General features: G+C 36.2%; 1 protein-coding gene across 23 annotated transcripts in view; it reads right to left on the reverse strand.

The window, feature by feature from the left end:
• The window catches only part of MLLT10 (MLLT10 histone lysine methyltransferase DOT1L cofactor), a 232109-nt gene that overhangs the window by 25356 nt on the left and 185175 nt on the right, over nucleotides 1-21578 (reverse strand). For 15 of the 23 annotated variants that reach the window (XM_057304613.1, XM_057304612.1, XM_057304610.1 and 12 more), the window contains 2 exons: nucleotides 20467-20514; nucleotides 4071-4249 (listed from right to left, as the gene is read on the reverse strand). In XM_057304613.1, coding sequence (XP_057160596.1) covers nucleotides 4071-4249; nucleotides 20467-20514 — 227 coding nt within the window. The remainder of the gene's footprint in view (nucleotides 1-4070; nucleotides 4250-20466; nucleotides 20515-21578) is intronic. The other 8 variants (XM_048219372.2, XM_026478961.4, XM_057304614.1 and 5 more) reach the window with 1 other exon arrangement.

Below are 21578 nucleotides of genomic sequence, written 5' to 3' on the forward strand. Positions count from 1 at the left end.
TTTTCAAAGAGATACGTCTTGACACAGAGGCACATCATTGGGAAATCCAGTTTTATGGTAATGATTAGTAAACCAGAGATCAGACTCTGGAGTCAGACTGCCTTCCTTCCAAACTTAGTTCCACCACTTACTTACTAGAAATGTGATGTTGCATAGTTACTTAACCTTTTGATCAGCCAACAATAAGTGACATTACAAAGCATTTATACTAAGTTATTTTGCTCAGAATGTTAACGTCCTTAAAATTACAAGTCATTATGAAATTATTTAAAATATAAAAGAAACTTTCATTCTGACCAATCAAGTCAGAGATCCTCTGAAGTCAAGTCTATCTGCCTGCGAAACTGAACCATTTTCACAAACAGAATGGAAGTGCAGACATCATATGAAAGGAAACAGAGGACTACTACAGCTAAGACAACTCCCTACACACACACACACACACCCCAAAGTTATCATATTGCAAAACGAAGTATTCAAAGCTGACTGAAGTATTCAAAGCTGACTGAAGTTATCATATTGCAAAACGAAGTATTCAAAGCTCACAGAAATGTGCAAAACATTAGTCATTAACTGTACATTAAAAATACTTAAACATCTGCAATTACTAAATATCACATAAATAAACCTTAAAAGTTCCTTCATTTAAATTATTTTTAAATTTATTTTTTATAATAGTAACACAGAGTAAACAAGGAACCAGAAAATCCACATGAGGACTGTGCCCAAAGGCAAAATCCAGAATGCAGAAAATAATGTAATACAACCATTTTTCATCACATTCAGTTTTAAATTCTTCTATTAAGGGAATCATCCTTCAAACAAAAGCATCTGAATTTTCCCAAAAGACAAACAGAATGAATGCAGAACTAGGAGACGGAGTGGAATTTGAAAGGCAAAATGAAAAATTAACGACACACCTACAGAAACTAATTTATACCTCTACTCATGACACAAGGGCAGAGCACATCATTTAAAAAAAAATCACATGGACAATAGTTCTACCTTCTAATAATATTAAGAAACTATTAACTATATTGCTGTTATCTGCGAAAGAATAATTACTCTAAAAACAAATATATCAAATAAAACAAAAGGATTTAACACTGAAGAATATAAAACTAGGTTATCAAACATTTTTAAAAGTTTTTTCTCAAATTAGGGCTGCTATTTTTTCCCTACCATTTTACAAGTGTCTCCTTTTTCCTCCATTAAAAGCACAATTCTGTTCTCAGTTTTTAATTTCTACTAAGCTCTTCCTGATCTTACCTCCCTGACCACTTTTGAGGGAACAATTCTTAAGACAGCAAATAAGCCAAACAAGAGGCCTGTCTATCTTACTTAAAAATCCAAGGCCAGAAAGATCAAGAATGACCTCTGGATTTTCATCCTGGGGGCACCAAGCCAGTCACTAAAAACTACTACTTTCATTAAGTTTTTTGGGGGAAATTAAGGGGTCAAAACGTCATTCAAATTTAACATTCCCATTCTCTGATTTATATTTTTTAAAATATTTGCTTGCTGGTGTGATGGTTTTCTTAAAAATTGTAACAATACTTCTATAATAACATTTTAAATATTGGTAATTTTAATTAACCCACTTATAGCATTGTTCATCAACTACCTATAAAGAAACCCTAAATAAGAGACTACCATTTGATTACCTAAGCACAATGACTTGTTCAATTTGAAAACAAACGGGGCCTATGTGAAAGTTAAACAGAAATAAACTTGTCATTGTGAAGAGAAGATTCAATTACAAAGTACATCACAATTTTAAGAATCCTATCTAAACATTCAATTTATTCTAAATATTTTTGTATCGTTTCCCTCGCACATTGCCTAGAAAATTCATATTTTGCACATTCAATACCAATACTATTGTCTCAGGCAGCTAAATTGAAGTAGTTCTGCACTCAGTTCAACTGAGAGGTCAATGTGCCTCAGTTGCCTGGAGACTGATGGTTGCTACAGCAGCACCAGATAAGCCAGGCTAAATAAGCTTCAGCTGGAAGGCAGAAAGCATTTACTGCTAGACAGAATCATAGATGCAGTTGTCTCAGCATGCAGCATTTGAGTCTAACTAGATGATCATATTTATAAGAGACCCATCTTACTGAAACATGGAAAGAGGATAAACAGTAAGGATTTTAATTGGACTGAATCCTGGATTACTTGCAACTATGATTTCTTTGTTCTTCAGTTGAGTCATATGTTAAGTGGAATTTTCCCTCTAGCTATAAATTTCTCTTTACCACCACTTCCCCCATCTACCTCCCTAATGCCAACCCCCAAAACCACAAACATAATGAATGAGAAGAAATGAGATTTTTGCTTAATTCAGCCTGGAATTAACCAGAGAGTAATTAAAACAGACTTTTATAAAGAAAGAAAAGAAAAATGCACACTGAAAATGTTCATGTGAGACTCTGTCCAAGGATAGAAAGCTATCAACAGCATATGGCTACACTTAATTAAAAGAGATGAAACTATTTACAAGAACCATTCTCTCATTTATCCTTTCACCCTCTCTAACCCCACACCCCTGGTACGCTGGCTACCTCACCAAGGATAGTGAAATGAGCTACAAAAAACTCTCCTAAATTAGTCAAACTCCCCTTATTCGGGTTGAGAGGTTCACCACATAGTTAACTTTCATTTTCCAACACTATACCACTAATCATGCCATTGGTTTTCTGTGCCGAACTGTCTGTTGTTTATTCCAATACCTGACCTAATCTAATCATAATGGTGACTGCTCGCACTGCACCGTTACATACTTTAAAAATAACTAATGCTGTGCTTTGATGTACAGCTTACAGAAAATATTAAAAAGTATGTATATATTCTAAAGGCCTGTACAATGAAAATTATGAACACAAACATAAAGTATAAGTTTACAGCAACTTATAAACAACCTACTTAGCTAATTGTTTGTAATTAGAAATTCGTCTTTGTTAAAATTTCTCCTGAGGCACCTGAGTGGTTAAGTCAGTTAAGTGTCCGGACTCTGGAGTTCAGCTCAGGTCATGATCTCATGGGTCGTGAGATCGAGCCCCACGACAGGCTCTGCACTCAGTGCAGAGTTTGCCTGTCTCTCTCCCTCCCCCCGCTTGCGTGCGCACGCGCGCTCTCTCTCTCAAATAAATAAAATAAATAAATAAATAAATAAATAAATAAAATCTTAAAAAATTTCTCCAAACACTAAGAGACTTATTACTAGAGCTCTGGATAAAATTAAAGTAAAATGATAAAGAATTCTAAACAAATAAAAAAATATACACTTAAGGAATTTTAAATTATTACCTTTGGCAAAGTGTGTGTGTGTGTGTGTGTGTGTGTGTGTGTGTGCAGCTTTGCCTATTTATTGTCCTATTTGTATAATGCAAGAAGGAAAGGGATAAATGCACAATCCCCAACATAAATCACTTATTTACAATATTTATGTACATCCTTTCTCTCCCACTAGGAGGAAAACACTACAGTACTTTAAGGGATCAATCACTCTTTATCCCTTTACTCTCTTATACCTGTTTTCGAAAATTTAGATAGCAGATAATCATATATTATTTCTACGATTTTTAAAATTATAAAAGGAATATTTAAAACCATAAAAGTCCAAAATTGGATCATATTTTCTAAGCCTTACTTCTTTTTTACTTTTAAAGATTTTATTTTTAAGTAATATCTATATCCAACTTGGGGCTCGAACCCACAACCCTGACATCAAGAGTTGCATGCTCTACCGACTGAGCCAATGAATCGCCCCACTAAGTCCTACTTTTTAAAAAAAAGAGAAGTTCGCACCAAATTACTAGTTTACATCATTAGGACAAAATTAGAAACTCAGACACTGAAAATAATCAGTTAATGACAATGTATTCCTTTGTCCTCTCTCATGAATATCATGTAAAAATGTCTATTATTTCCACTAACATGTCACAACAAATGGGGATATTTTATAAATTCCTATAGGAAGCCCTGTTTGATTTCTTTCTTCTCCAATCAAACTCTATTTCAAAAATGACAAATCCACCTATAGGTTACTTCGTAGCACTACAACGATTTACCTGAGTTGTAGCAACAGCAGGGGCTGCAGATGACGCCGCTGAGGGGGAGAGAGCTCCCGCTTGTTGCAAGTGCCCAGAAGACTGCTGAGGTAAATGAGAACTGGAGACAGGAGTACTAGATCCTGAGCCAGATACTACATTTGGAAATGATACTGCTACATCATTGCTGTTATAAATACCTGCAAGAAAAAAAATTATTTAAATATTTTATAACTTAGCCATCAAATCTGTCACAGACACACAATATTAATCATTAAGTTAGAATACCCACATTTCTTCCTGATCCCTCCTTTCAATGATAAATTTTATTGGTGGTCATAAATAATGTTTCAATAACTAAATGACTAAATACTGACCTGTCACAAAACACTTGTTTAAAAGAACCAAAGTAATTTTTTGTAACAAAAATGGCTTTGCCAATAGACTGGGACCACATCAAGAAGTGCCTTGTAAAAATAACAGTAAGGGCTCTTTAAGAATTCCTAAAAGCAAAGAAATATTTCTTAAATGGGAGAATGAAGCAATTAGAGTTGCATAAAAATCACCTGGTAAGCTTTTCAAAATGCAGATACTAGAGCCCCAGAAGGGCTGATTAAGAAGGTCTGAAATGGGAAGAGACTATGTTTCAGAAAGGTCACCCAGGTTACAATATAAAAAATAAAACGGAACAGAACTAGACTTGAGATTCAAAGACCAGTAAGTGGATTTAGAGATATTCCAGAGGTAGAATGAACAGACTTTATGACTGAATGGGGGGGGTGAGTGGGGTAGGGGTGGAGGGGGGCAGAGGATTAAGAGACAATGACAACGTGAACTACTAGGTGGGGGTAACATTCACTTCCAGGAACTTAGGAAAAGAAGATGGAAGGTTTGGAAGTATTTTCAGAGGCAACATGGAGTTATAAGCCAGGAAGAAAGGGAGACGAGAGTGAACTAATTCACTCTGAAAAGTGGATGGGAAGAGGAAGGCGAGAGATGATGAATAAAAGTAAAGAGGAATGAGGAGTTACCCCCCCTAAAAAAACACAAAAACCTGTGGGTTGTTGTGTTTTGTAAAGACGGGAGATCGTGCTCCTATGCTCCACAGAGGAGACGCTCTTTGAGGATCAAAGTGAGAGATGGAAATCTACAGAACAGCAGGGTTCTCGGTCAGGGACAAGTGTGCTCCACAGAGACATGTGACGCTGTCTGAAGACATTTTTAGTAGTCAAAACTAGGGGGCGCTACTGACATATGGTAGTAGAGGCCTGGGATGATCTAACCATCTTACAATGCACATGACAGCTCCTCACAACTAAGAATTATCTGGCTCATAGTGTTAACAGTGCGGAAGCTGAGAAATCTTGATATAAACCAAGGCTCCTGGGAGGGTGGGAGACAATGAGATCCTAAGAACTCGACACTGTAACAAGAGGAAAGCAAGAAAAAAATGGGTTTTTTCTAAGTGGGTTGCAATAAAAAATAAAAATAAAAAAATTTGAGGGACCATAGCCCTTGAAGGCAACAATTATTTATATTAATAGTACAATTTACTTTGTTCTTAACAACATAAGTGTTATTGATTCATAACATATAAAATCACCCATAATCTTCAAACAAGGGAAATAAAGGAATTGGGACATTTTTAAAGGCCTTACAACTATAATCGAGGGTCCTAGGATCCTTTTTATATCTACAATTTCTCCAGAAAAAAAAAGATAATTTATTCATTCAACAAATGCATCCATTCCGCAAACATCTGAGAGCTCACTGTTTGCCAGACATTATTCTAAGCCCTGGAGATACAAAGCCATTCAAGATATGTGGTCTCCGCCTTCAAGAAGCTTAGTGGGAAAAAAAAGACTATTACAAAAGACTGTGAAGAGTGCTATGATAGAGACATCCTTAGGGGCTCCGAGCACATAAAAACGGGTATCTAACCCAGACCTGGAGTGAGAGGATGAGGGTCAAAAAACTTACTGGAAGAGATGGATGCTTTTAAAGCTAATTTCTAAAGGAGCTGTAGAACTGAGGTGAAGGGTGGTTTAAGGAAGAAATATAAGAACATGTAAGTACCATCTGTAGCTTACACAAGAAATGAGGCTAAAAAATAAGCAGGAATAAGATCAAGAACATTAAAAGCCAAAATGTTAAAAATTTAGAGACAACTGGAAGCTATTGAAGGATTGTAAACAGAAGCTTGGTGTGATCAGACAGAAGTTTAAGCAAGACAGGCTGAGACTAAATTGGGGAGGGGCTTTTTAGAGACTGAGAAAGTTGTTGAAGGGTTGCTACAATAATACTAATGAGCAAAAACAGAGATTAAACTAAAGTAATAGGGAGTCAAGAGATATTCTAAAAGCAAAGTTCATAGGACTGGTACCTAACAGAACCTGAAGAATAAATAAGAAAGAAGAGTCAAGGATGGCTCTTAAGTACCAGGAAGTGGGAGTGGTGATACCGCTCACTGAAGCAGGAATGGCAACTGGGAGCATCTAGTATTTGGTTACTCTATGTAGGATAGTTACCACACTGGTGCCTGTAAATATATGTGCTGGCGTAATAGGCCAATGAGGTAAACATTACTCCCATTTCACACAAGAGCAAACAGAAGTTTAAAGAAATAATTTGCTTAGTGACCTAGTAGATGGTGGAATCAGGATTCACACTGACAGCTACTGAAACCACTTCTTAACACAAGTGTGAAGTTCAGGTTAATCATCACAGTCTCTGAGATGCCTCTGGAACACAGAAGTCCTGTACAGTCTAGAACAGGACAGGACCAGCCTGAAGCTCAGCAGAAAAATCAGGTGTGGATACAAATCCAGGTGTCAGAAGAATAGTAAAGTTAGCATTGAGTAAACATGAAAACTCAAAAAGGCTTTCTGTTGGCCTGCCCTGTGTTTGAAATCTTAAATTAGTTCATATTTAGAAACACTGAAACTTCTCATTTAAAAAAAAATTAATTAGAAGTATTTTCTAAAGATTTATTTCTTTGAGTGGAGAGCTCACATGTGCAAGAGTTGGGGGAGGAGAAGAGGGAGAGACAGAGAAAATCTCAAGCAGACTCCCCGCTGAGCACGCTGAGTGGGGAGCCCAATGCGGGGCTTGATCTCATGACCCTGAGATCAAGAGTCGGACGATTAACTGACTGAGCCACCCAGATGCCCCAAAACTTCACACTGAAAACTGAATTCTAATTTCTCCTGAAAAACTGAAGCTCTGTCAATACTGGACACTATATTCCGAAATAGTAACAATCTGGGGGCACTTTGGCCACAGCACAGATTCTTTAATCCACCAGAGTCCTGTCGTTCCTTATTCTTTACCCCTTCCCTCATTTATATTACCTCTCTGGCCCCTGTCCGTACGTGATTTACAACTCCTGATGCAGAAGTTAGTCAAAGCCAAGGAATGGTAAAAAGAGATCACCCAGGGAAAGTTTTCAGCATGACCAAAAGGACTAAAAACAGAACCCTACAGAATGTTACCACTTAAAGACAAAGACAGACCACAAAGAACAAAATAAGAAAACTTAAGAGAATCTTAGAAACCACTTAGAAAATTTCAAAGGACTAGGTCAAATAATTCCACTGGTCATTTAAGGTCAGGCCACAAAAGAGGAGTCACTAAATGAGACAATGAATCTTGGTAAGATGGACTCTTTTAAGACGTTTGGCTGTGAAGGACAAAAAAGAGACAGCACATAAATGAAGCAGGTATTTATAAACCTTATATCCCAAAGGACAGACATATACCTGAGAAAAGTAAATTTTTTCAAAAGTTCATTACTTTGTATTTCATTCAATAAATATTTATTGAGGTTCTTATTATAAAAAAGGCACTGAAGATAACGAAGTACAGAAAGGAATTCTGCCTTCAAAGAACAGTCTCATAGCAGAGCTAGTAAGTATTCCACAAGCCACCATGACACAGGGGGGAAATACTGGTACCATAAGGACATGTGACACAAAGGACAACTGAAGTTCAGAGGAAGAGACTGGGGTAGAGGAGTTCCAAAGAGCAACACCTGATCTCAGCTTTTGCAGCAAAGTACCTTAAAAGGTAGAATGCTAATCATCTAATTTTTTAGTGGTGGAAAGCATACATGGAATCTCCAACTCTTAAAACTAAAAGTTAACTGGAGACAGCATGCTGGCGGGGAAAAAAAACCAGCACAAGTTTTTAACTGAGGCAAAAATCCTGGCTCTCCCAACAATGTGATCGTAATCAAATTACTTAAGCTTTCTGAGCCTCCATATTGTTCTTCTCTATAAAAGCAAGTAATAGCTGCCTTAAAGGCTCTTCTTTGAGAACATCCACGTAGAGGCTCTAGCACCGCCTAATAACACAGTAAGTTTCCATAATGGTAGCCATAGCTACTTCAGAGTTACTGCTCTAGTTAAAATTTTATCTTTAAGTCAGGAATGTGTAGTATTATGATTATTAGGTCCTCTAATGTCCCTAATACTCTTCCAAAACTGAATATACCATTGCCACATGTAATAATATATATAAAAGTATAATACTGAGAAGCAAAACACTGCGGTGAATGAGGAACTCCTATCTCTAAACTTAAATCTGTTTTTATATTGCATTAGAGCATGAACAGGAAACTGCACAGCTAAATGTGCAATGTGGTGATCACACTTTGAAACTGTGTCTGGTACTCAGGTTACTACCATAAATAGAACAAATAAAAGCTTCTTTTCCTATCAAGGCAGGGCAGTATAAATATCCAAATCTTTTTTGAAGACGACGATCACTGACTCTCCTAAACTCCATCATACCTCAGAGTATGATTGGTATAGCAATGAGAAACTAGTTTACTAAGACCTCTAGATCTTTATTCAAAAGGTAAATAATCCACCTTAGATTGTTCTGTACCTGCTTTCTATTTAACTTACTCTTATTTCCATTTCCACAAGTTATATGTTACCTTAATCCAAATCAAGGTGACATTCATTGAATTAAATACAAGTGAATGCTGCAATGCATAAACTCTAGGAAAAACCCTGAAATTCATCTGTTCAGGATAGAGGATAGAAACAAAGATATAGAATGATACAGAGGGTGACAATGATGTACTGATTCATGCATCCATCCATCCATCTGATATTTACTGTGTGTCTACTAGAAGACAGACACTATGCTAGGAGGAGGGAATAAAGTGGGGAACAAGACAGACAAGTTCTCTGCTCTCCAAGAATTCACAAGCTAATTAGGGAGGCAAACATGAAAACAAACACATAAGTATAAACTGTGACAAGTGCTACAATCGAAGACAAAGAGCACCATGAGTGACATATCAGGAAGCAGAAAATATCCGTCTGAAAAAACGATACTTAAGACCTAAAGTTTAGACAGGTAGGTGTTAAGTGAACAGAGTAAAGTAGAAAAGCTTGTTCAAAAAACAATGGAATAGTAAAGAAAAAATAGGTAATATGGGTAAAGCATAGTGGAGAGAATGGGAGAACAAACTGGAGAGAAGGGAAGGAACAGACTTTGCAAGCCATGAAGAGGTGTGTAGAAATTATACTAAGATCAATGGAAAGACACCAAAGGCAAATATTAGCATGACGGTTTTTTAGAAGATCATCCCTCTAACTGCTATGTGGTAAATGAATTGAAAAGAGGAAGAGTGGAAGCCTAGGCTAGTCCACAATCTAGGTGAAAGATTTATGTCCCTCAGGACAAGGCAGTCATGATATGGAAAAGGTGGATCTGAAGTACATCTAGAAGTCAGAGGCACCCAACTTGATGATAAGCTATATCTGGTAGATAAAGAAAATATTATGAATGAATTGCATAGTGATTAGAAGTGCCATTTACTAAGATGGTGAAAACTGGAACAGAAAGAGTAAAAGAGAAAAATGTCAGTGTAGGACTAAGTCCTGAAGACCCCCAACATTTCAAGGATCGTTAATGTGGAAGAGGACTCTGCAAAGAAAACTGAGATTAGTGAGGTAAGAAGAAAACCATGGGAGCAAAAATGTCAATGAAGCAGAGAAAAGAATCTAAAGAAAGACACGGCATATCAAATGATGCTAAAGACTAAGACACAGAATGAAAATGCCCACTGGATGTGGAAACATGGAGACAAATGGTGATATTAGGAAGAACAGAATAGAGTAGGCAGAGCCAAGAAAACACTGCTGACATCTAAGCTTTTATTTATTTTTTAAAGACTTTATTTATTTATTTGACACAGACAGAGACAGCCAGTGAGAGAGGGAACACAAGCAGGGGGAGTGGGAGAGGAAGAAGCAGGCTCCCAGTGGAAGAACCTGACGTGGGGCTCGATCCCAGAATTCCGGGATCACGCCCTGAGCCGAAGGCAGACGCTTAACGACTGAGCCAACCAGGCGCCCCAACATCTAAGCTTTTATTAGTTTGCCAAGGCAATTCCATTAAAAACAATACACTAGACAGAAGTATACACGACCAACGATATAAATGTTAGTGGTCACCAACCACAGTTCCCGCTTCCCAATTTCAAACTGCCTGCGTCAAGTTGTTTGCTCAGCATTGAGCCACAGTAAATGAATGGATAGTCTTGAGAAATATTTAACCTAGTAAATGACTAAACTTGTTAAGTTATCCCTAACCCACCTCCTAAGACTGAATATTCTTTTCTGGGAGTTAATATGGTGTGAAAGTAGTTAAAAATCCAAATCCTATTCTCTCATGCAAAGGGAGGATGGAACCAATGATTTCACAGGGCTGGTGCAAGGATTAACTAATACATGTAAAGCATATACTAATGTTATTAGTATACTGTCTACCACATATTAAGCATTTGATAAATAGTAACTATATTATAAAATATAAAGGAGGAATATCTACTAATGTTAAAAGAAGGAAACAGAATAATATATTCAACAATAGAAAGATTCCATTGTTAATGTTGCCTTAATTTCCTTTTCCTTTGGTGACTAATAAATAACAGGATTATTTTGGCTTTCCCTTTCTAGATTGTACAATATGTCTCTATATGATTAACACATTATTTAGAGAGGGTAAATAAAATTTAGAAAAAGTTAAGCTTTCTCTCCTAAGACTCTTGGCTATCTTGATGGAATATAGATGTCCCTAAATCTCTTTAGGCAAGCTTTAATCATTTCTTAGGCTGCTCTATTTTTACAGAGATATGAACAATTCTGTATTGTTTCTTTTGACTTTACCTATAAAAATAATACATGCTATTAAAAATCTTAAATAGATGGAAAAGTAGGGGAAAAAATCATCCATAAACACTGCTGACATTTTTATGTACCCTCAAAATTTTTGGTGTATAGTTGATGGTTTTGTTTAGCTTTATATAACTGCCTATGTATTAAAAAATTTTAATCCTTTTATACTTAGCATGTTTTCCTATTTGATTATAAAATCTTTTAAAATGTTATTAATGTTTAATGTTATTTTGACATAATCACTGCATAGTTGACTCTGTTTTACAATACTCTACAAATATTTATGCCGACTATACCCAGATAAAATGTTAGATGAAGATACTACAAAAAAGAAAATAGGTATCATCCTTGCATTTATGGTTCTTAAAGTGAAGGATCCACTTCATCTAAAGTGAAGACTGTGCTGAATATAAGGGTAGCTTAACTAAGATCAGCAGAATACACCTCTGTGAAGAAGTAACACGTAAACTAAAAGGAAGAGAGACCCATTTCTGTTGTTTTTACCTGCCTGGAATTCTTTCCCATTTTGTGTCCAAATAACATCTTATTTTCTATCAGGAAAATACCCCTCCTACATTACATACACTCTCAGCTCAGGGATAAACATGTGACCCAAGCTGAAATGGTCTCTCCTGGGAATTTACATCTTGAAGGCATACACACAAGGGGAAATAATGGTCAGACCTGTTAGTCTAATGGTAGTAATATTAGGATTTTATTAATTCTTGTTTACCTAACCCTTCCTTGAGCCTACCCTATTTCTCTCCTCCCAGAGGTCTAGAATGGGGTTTTTCCTTTAATTCGCTAAAATAACTGAACATATCCAATAGACTCCTTTTTTGCTTAAATTTGACAGAATCCATTTTTCTGAGGCTTACATACAATGAACCCTAACTGATACAGCCAGTGTAGTATAATAAGCAAAGAAATAAAATGCTTAAGATGAAGCTAGAAATCAGCCCAAGAGCCAGCTCATGGAGAACCTTGCAGGTCATAAAGGACTTTTCAACTTCATCCTAATAGAAGGCCATTAAAGCGTTTTAACCAAGACAGTGGCATGATCAGAACTGTATTTTTAGAAGATCATTTTGGATACAATGTGAACAACGCCCTGAAAGACAATGGTAGAATGGAATCAGGGAGATAATTTAAGTAGCTACTCCAATAGTCTGGACAAAAGATTTTAAAACTTAAATTTGGTGAGAACTTTGGAGTGAGAAAAGCAGAGGCTCAGGACTGAGCCCCAAGCAATTTCAACACTAAATTAGGATAAAGGAGAAGCCAAAAGAAAACTAATAAGAAATGGTCAAAACAACAAGACAACCAAGTTAAGTATAATGCTAGAAGAGAAGAGGTAAGGGAAAGGACAGGAAAGGACAAGACAGGATGGGACTTGGAAGTAAGTGACAGGGGGAAAGGAAAGGAAAGGAGTTTCTAGTAGCTGTAAGTCCTCAACAAAAACAAATATGCTAAGATGTCATCTAGGATAACAACTGAAAACCATCCACTAGATTTGGCAATGTGAAAACTATTTCTGAACTCAGTACAGCAGTAGTTGCAGAGCCAGTATAAAGTGGTTTGAAAAATAAATCAATAGGAGAATTTCTATTTCTGGCAATGAGGCCAATCAGGCAACCTAAAAACCTCCCTCTTAATTAATAAGACCTAAAAATGAATAGTTGAGCCCCTAAGACAGTAAGGGAAATCCTTAAGAATATACAGGAAAAAAGCTTTAACAGGTTGCCCTAGAGGAGCCAACCTGTGCCAGTAACCTAAGAGCTTTGGCTCTAATGTCCACAAGGAAAAGAGAGGAGACCTTGAGCCTCCAGTGCATGAAAAATTAAAACTGGTAAGACCTTGTTTATATAGACTTTCTAAGAGCTACATTTTTGGGGAAAGGCCAGCCCTTGGCCCTGCACCCCCCACCAAAACCCTACAAACACAAAACATAAAAATCACAGCACAGGGAAAGGACAAGGAAGTCTGTGCCATTAGATTTGAGGTCTGATAGGGGATGAAAAGTCTGCCCTTAGAATTTACAGCCACAGCCTTGCCTTCAAATAGGTTTTGGGTTTGAATTTACATATGTGCCTGTCTGATAAATCCCAAACATTAAATTAAGAAGGGGCCAGGTGGTACTGTCACTTGAGTACACAACAGAAGCAAACACAAAATTTCTCCAAAGGGATATATCCTTAACCCAGGCTATAAAATGAGTTCAAAATCCAAAATTAGAAAACAGAGAAGAAAACGATCCCCTTCATCACAAATTAGTAGACACAAACATTATTATATGACTGTCCTCCAAGAACCTTAAGAAAATAGAGCAAATAAAGACTATGAGATAAATATTTTAAATAATTAAGGACCTAAGCAGAGGAATCCAAAGCATAAGAAAGAAACAAGAGTCTATATAAAAAAGAGGAACCTGGCATATCCTGCTGTGGTAGACAGAATTCAAGTGACGTCCACCTGCAGCCCAAAATTCCCTTCCTGATTATTCAAACACTAATCAAGGTACTACTGTGAAGAAACCTGGCAGATTGAATTAAGGTACTGATTGGCTGACCTTAAAATAGGTGGAATATCTTGGATTATGTAGGCAGGGCTGGTGTAATCACATGACCCCATAAAAACAAAAGACGAAGGGCAAGAGTCAGTGAGAGATGTAACAGATGAGAAAACAAGAGAGATCCAACAGAAGGGGAAGTCACAGAGACTCTAAGTGTGCAAAGGATTCACCTCACCTTTGCTAGCTCTGAGACGTAGGGACGTGTGAAAGGATGCGGTAGAAACCTCAAGGAGCTAAGGGAGGCCCTCTCGGCTGTCAGCCAGGAAGGAAACGATGACCTTAGTCCTGCAACTGCAAGGAATAAACTGAGTTCTGCCAACAATCTAAAAGAGCTTGGAAGTGAACTAATCCCAGCGTCTCCTAACAGTAAGAGCCCAGGGAGCCAACACCTTGATTTTAGCTTTGTAAGACTCTAAGCAGAGAAACCAGCTAACCCAACCAGACTTCTGACTGTGTGCAAATAAATTTGAGTGCTCTTAAGCTGCTAATTTTGTGGTAATTTGTTATGGCAGCAATAGAAAACTAACATACTTGTAATGCCGGAAAATAAGGGAGTGTTCAAAGAATAACAGGGATATGTCAGAAGGACACAGCACCAGCTTAAATGGGCTCCCACTAGCTAACCTGTGAACAAGTGAAGCATCACAATAAACAGATCATAACCCACACAGATCTGTAAGTCCATACTGATACAAACTAAAAGTCACATGAGGAATGGGATATTCACATAGTCTCACAGTTAATTCCACAATATACATACTAATTATAAAGGGGAAAAGAAAGCCTTTTCATTACAAATGCCTGATTATGTGCCATCTGACTGATACATGCAATGGAAAGATCGTGTGTATGATAACCTGCTCCAAGAAAACATAACATGACTCTAATAATGGAAGAAAAAAAAAAGAACCAAATCCAAAAATAACTAGCCTATAAAATTTCGATACAACCGTCAAAATTTGAACAGCATCTGAAGAGTATAGGGTAGCAACATGGTGATGTTAATTTCCTATTTTTGATCATCGTACTGTGATTTTATAGGAAAAAATGTCTTTGTAAAGACTATTTAAGTGTTCAGGGCTGATAACGGCACTCTATCTGCAACTCAGTCTCAAATGGTTTGGGCAAATACAGTTCTCTATACCATACCTGTAAGTTTAAGACTGTTTCAAAATAAAAATATTTTTAGATATAAGAAAAGGGCTACACGTTCTTAAAAACAAGAAAGAAGAAGAAAAACAAAACCAGACCACGTCTATTTCAGAAAGGACCACAAAGAACTCCAAAAATTGAAAAACACGTTCACTAAAAATCTTTCCTTATTAGGCAGGTAAAACGATAAATTAATAGAGCTAAAGAAATGATGAGTGAACACAAAAAGATCAAAGAAATTATCCAGATACAACACAGAGAAATTAAGAAATGGGGGACATGAAGGACAGAAGAAAGTCCAAATATGTCCAACAAAAATTACTGAGGAACAGAAAGAATAGGAAAAATCAGTATTTTTAAATATAATGGCTTCAGTTGTGTCCAGAATTGATGAAAGACTTGAACTCTCTCAATCAGGAAGCAAAGAGGTCCTAAGAAGAATAAAAGTCACATCTAGATCTATCACCCAAAACAAAGAGAACATCTCAAATGAATGGAGGCAGAAGAGTTTGAGCGGCAGGTACATGAATAGGAACGTGGGATTAAAGGAAGGTTTGGGTTCTTTTGTGCTTTTTCAAGAACACTAGAGCATGTTTAGATGTAGACGGGCAAAGAAAAGTGATGGTGAGAGGAGAAGGCAACTAAAATGACAAGGTCTCTGAGAGGGCAGAGAAGGGTGAGATCCACAGTACAAGTAAAAACTAGCCCTGCATTGCAAGCAGGACTGGGGAGAAAGAAAAGAGGATACAAATCAAGTAGGTTTGCAGAAGTGGGTGATAAAAAGATGAAATTTTCACAGGCGTCAGAGTTAAAACAACAACAACAACAACAACAAAATCATGACGAAAAGTAAGAGAGTTTCTTAGAGATGTATATTAACATTGCCAAGCAATTTAAATGTCAGTCAAGGCTAGTATCACAACTCTATAATGATACGAATGTGTACATGGTGTGAATTTTTTTTCTCTAGAAACGCTTAGCTCAGATGAGATATAGAAATATAGGTAGTGAGGTTAATGAAGGAGAGTATTTCAACTAAGAAGAAATGAGACTTACCTAAAATATCAATCTTAAGCCTAAATGACAAACATCATTAAGTTCATTACACAATGATTTTTCCCCCGTTTCTTAAGGAAATTAAAAGGAAGGTTTAGTAGGAAAAAATTGCCAATTAAAATGAAGAATATAATCTTATTAGGTGTGGCAGCTATTAAAATAATTTGCCATTCTTCATTAAAGGTTTTCTACGATTTAAATAAAAACATGTAAGTAATGACCACAATCAATTTTAAAAAATGAAGACAAGGAAAAAAACTACTCTCAAACCTATTATTTTAACATAACCACTATGATAATTTGTCTAACGTTTTATTCTGCAATTATTCATTTATATTTCTGACTCTTCCAACAGAATCTGAGCACCATGAAAACAGAATATAAGAAATTGATAATCCTTTGAACCATGTATATATTATTTTATGCATTATATAATTTGTTGTTCTGGGTTTGGCGTCAGGGAAAATGTACCACAGATATATTTCCAAGTTGCAAGGTAAGTTACCTAAATATCATGTGATATCTGAATCCAGGAGATGCTGCAAGAAATAGGACTGTAATCTTTATATTTCCACCACTTCCAATTTTTTTTTGCTATGATAATTACCTCTGTTAAATCTAACCTTTCTATATGTTGTACCACCTCCTTAGAACTGAACTTACTTCTGTATAGTCCTTGTAGATCTCTCTCCAAGAAGGACTTCATCTTACTAGACCATGTTTTAGAATTCTTTCCCTGTCTTTGATATTTTAAAATGTCCCCTATAATGGGTCTAGATGAGGATTGTTCCTTCACTCTTTTTCTTCGGCCATTTCAATCTAGGATTGCTCATCTTTTTTTAAAGAAGTTTATCTCCATTATTTCTTCAGATTATTTCCTCCTCTCCATTTCTCTCTCTCTCCCTTTCTGGGGCTCCTATTATCTGGAGTCTACTTCTATCCTCCATATCATATCGTTTGTATTTTAAATATGTATAAAACCCATTAATTATTTTGTTCCTCACTGTATCCACTGTTATTTATCCCATCTACTGTGTTCTTTGACAATTACACTTTTCCAAACCTAAAATTTCTACTTGTTTCTTTTAAATATTTTCTTTGTTTCAACTTACTATTATCTTCCTACTGTCTTTTATATGTTCATTACACTGATTTGTTATCTCTCCATAGTTTCTTTAGGACTAATCTGGGTAGAAAATCGGATTGTCTATTACTGCAATATGAATTAAATATTTTTGATCTTGGGGCACCTGGGTGGCTCAGTCAGTTAAGTGTCTGCCTTCAGCTCAGGTCACAATCTCAGGGACCTGGGAAGAGCCCTGCATCAGGCTCGTTGCTCAGCAGGGAGTCTGCTTCTCTTCTCCCTGTGATCTCTCTCTCTCTCTCTCAAATAAAATAAATATAATCCTTAAAAAAATATATTTGGTCTATCAAATATGACACACCCAGAAACAACTCTGAATATAAGTTTTTCATATACCTTTTGGATTAGAATTATTAGTTGCTCCAAATATTACAAGCATAACTACAAAAAGTCTGAGAAGCATAATTCTAAATACCTAGCTATTATTATATAAAAATACTGTTCTGTCAGGAAGAGGCACATATATATATCCAGAGATCCTTAACTAAAATGACCCTCTGAGTGTGAAAAAAGTAGTTCAGCCATCTATAGAACCAGCTCACCAGGAGACATGGTCTCTAACTGTAGGTTTAATCATCAAGGTAACTGGGATATAGCTTCTGCAAACACATGACTAGAAATTAATGTGAAAGGAAGCTGCTTAAGAAAGCAATCAACTGCATTATACAGAGAAAAAGAACACTATCAAGATGGTGATAATCTTTAGGGGCGCCTGGGTGGCACAGCGGTTAAGCGTCTGCCTTCGGCTCAGGGCGTGATCCCGGCGATCCGGGATCGAGCCCCACATCAGGCTCTTCCGCTATGAGCCTGCTTCTTCCTCTCCCACTCCCCCTGCTTGTGTTCCCTCTCTCGCTGGCTGTCTCTATCTCTGTCGAATAAATAAATAAAATCTTAAAAAAAAAAAAAAAAAGATGGTGATAATCTTTAAACATGATCTAATTGTTCTTATTCTGATGTCAGGTTCACCAACCAACTTCCCAATTATCTCGTATTCCCAAGATTACTTTAAGAAAGAATAAGATAAGTAAAACATTTGGCATTCTTGATAATAATGTTTTAATCACAAATGATTAAGTGACATTCTTCACTTCTCCCGCATTGGCTTGAGTCAGTCCAACTCCAGGTATACTGACAAAACCAAAAGGAGACTAATAAAACAATCTGTGAAAGAGATGATAAGAATCTGAACCAAACCACAGCTGTGAGAAGGTGAGATTCTGAAAGTAATAAATTAGATATAAAAAGTCATGTCTAGGAACCTTCATATTAACTAGAAAAAATACTTAGAAGGTACCACTTGGTGACTGATTCAGTTAGGAGTAGGGAGAGAACAGAATGAAAGATAGACATAGTCTTGACAAAGAATACAAGGAGAGAGGAGAGAACTTCTCAAGAAACACTGAGGATTACAAAAGAAAGTAACTATTTCAGAAGCATAGTTTCTACATATATAGGTATCATTATTTATCACTATTATGTAATCATTAAGACATTTTTCTCAAGTACACTAACAAGACAACACTTTTGTAAACACACTCGAATTATTAATGTATACCTGAAAGTATTTCTTTTGGGGGTAAAACCTACTTCTAAAGTTTCCGGTAATTTAAACGTTCATTAACCCAAATTACAGAGGTTAAAAAAACTAATTTTTTTTCTTTTATGCTAAATGTTTCCACAGCTATTCCCTCTGTCTTCCTTCAAGTTAAACTTTTCTACTTGTTCATCTCATCTGTCCAGTGTTTTTGGTTCATCAAATATTCATTTCTTGCATCTTAACCTATCTTTCCAGAGCCCTCCTTTCCACCTATTAAGACTTTTCTATCTTAAAATAAACCTGATCCAACCTCTTTGTCTTCTCTACCAACACTGCTCAGCCACGATCTCACAGTTTGTTATTTACTCCCATATGGATTTACTTTCAGTTCTGCTTCATGCCCAAACTCTAACCTCATCTATTCATTCACTCGCTAAACATCTCTACCTAACAGCTTGTTGGCAAATGAATACCCATCCTCCCCCAGCTACTGCCGTTCAATTCATTGACAGTTACTACCAGTTCTTCTTGGGAAATGTATGTCCTACTAGTCTAATTTCCATTACCCTCGCTCAGGCCCTCAATACATTTGGCTAGATTACAACAAAAATCTAATTGGTTTCTCTGTTCTCTAGCTCCTTTCAACATTCTCATATGCTACATATAGCCAGATGAACCCTCCTGAACAACAGGTTTTATTTTTTTCCCCAACTCCAACTATTTCCCAACTACCAACTATTTTCAACTGCTTTGGCTAGTAGCTAAGGCTATTATTTTTCATATATCTCACGTCAAATGTCAATATTACCATCACTTTACACACCTATGTGTCACTGCTTGTGCTATTTGTATTCTAGGGACTGCGAGTCTAGCTCTGATCTCTATCTCCAAATAGCTCAATTTTACCCCTTCTTTAAGCATCAGGTAAAATGTTACATTCTCTGGACAGCTCATTCCCTCAGCTAAAAATAAGTTTCCCTGACCTTGAACTCTTTTTATACTACAGATCATTAAAGAAGTTATAACTGTATGTCTTGAAATTATTATTTATATACATATTTAGCCCTTTAGATGTTATGTTCCTGAAAGGATCCATTTGCAGTACAATTATTTCCCCAAAGTAAATGACTGTGATTTTAGGTATAGAAAGGACTTTATACTTTTCAAATGAGAAAAGGCTAAGAAACTGTTGGGAAGGAAAAAGTTCCATAGTGCAGGTACTCATAGCTTACAAGATTAGTTTTATTAGTATGTGAACCTGAGGTTTTTAGGGGAGGGAAAGGGGTGCAGTAGATGCATACATTAACTGGTTAAGAAGAGTGGATTCAGAATACACACACTCACTCTCAACTGATCCAGTAGTATTTGAAAAATACATTACAGAATTAGAAAGTTATTATAAATCACAGAATATGGTCTCAGATTCTTCTTTCCCTCAGCGAGAGAGAGGAGTCATAGATGTAGAAAGTGGTCTTAAAAAATCAAAGACCTAGGCATCTAGACTCTGACAGGTAAATAATTTTAGAAATCTTAAAACCCACCCTACCATGTCTTAGGCAATATGACAAATCCAAACAAGTACAACAATAAGAACACGATAGTCCATCCCACCAACCATCCAAAATTAAGGAGAATTCCTTTCAGTTATCATTTTTGGGATTACAGATCCCTGCTATTGCTTTATATGGGAAGGTTTCTTTAAGCTGTATTAAGATTCATTTAACACTATTACCCTTAAAGCCATGCTTGAATTTGGTACATACCTATGAATTTAAGTTCCTGCTTTGTTAGTGTAGAATTGTCATCTCTGTCTAAAGAAAAGACACACTTTAATTTTGAATTTTTAATAACCAGTTTCTAAAAACTACCATGACAGGTATAAGTTAAGAAACTTAAGACATTATAGGGTGTTAAAGCCCCCCCCAAAAAAGGGTTAAAGTAAAAAAACAAAAAACAAAATTATGGAAAATTTTTAAATTATTATAAATTTGTTTTCACCAAAATAAAAAAAGGCAGCATTCTAAATAGATTGTTAATGGCATTACCATTTAATTAATTTAAAAGTAATTCTTAAAAATTCATTTCCATTTACACTAATGCCTTCACTTTTCAGGTTCTGTCTCTCTTGCAGTTTCAATGAGACATTTATAAATTCATTTTGCTTTATAGTAGTTAACATGCATACTGAAAATTACTTTTTCTCCCCGGTGGCTGATTCACCATCCAAATGTTAATATCCTTCTGTGTTTATCACTTAAGAGTCTCTGAAGCCTATCTTCCAGAAACTTAGAGTGATCCAAGAGACAAATAGCTTGGCTGATTTGAAATGGAAAAAGTCTTACTGTCTTATCTATCATACATGCCTTACACTACTTAGCAAGGCTACATAGTATTAGTTAAATTCCTTCCTGCACAGGAACAAACACTGGAACAAACAGTAGCATTTGTTGCATCCTGGAATATAACAATGTATTGTATAAAAATAAAGAATACCCCAACTATATCAAGTAAGAAGGAAAATCAAGTCTATTGTGAATAAAAGGAAATTAGATCTAGAATGATCTAGATCGATGGTTCTCAATCTCCACACTGTTCATAGTAACAACTTCTCCTATCAGTAATATCTCATTATGTACAGTGAATCTCAAATGATTAATAGGATGTGGTTATGACTGAGAATTGCTCATCTCTGTTCTTAGACCTCTACCTTCTTAAAGCTTCCCTGAAATGAAGAGGGGACACATGTAAAGAACAAAGATCTAGTTTCCTACAAACCATTATGACAAACCTGAGTAGGATTCCACTCTTGAGGAAGAACATTCACCCGTAAAATCAATTAGCATCCATACTTATTCTCAATCCTATAGCAGGTATT

This window comes from Ursus arctos, unplaced genomic scaffold (assembly GCF_023065955.2).
Source record: "Ursus arctos isolate Adak ecotype North America unplaced genomic scaffold, UrsArc2.0 scaffold_30, whole genome shotgun sequence".
Classification (NCBI taxonomy): Eukaryota; Metazoa; Chordata; class Mammalia; order Carnivora; family Ursidae; genus Ursus; species Ursus arctos.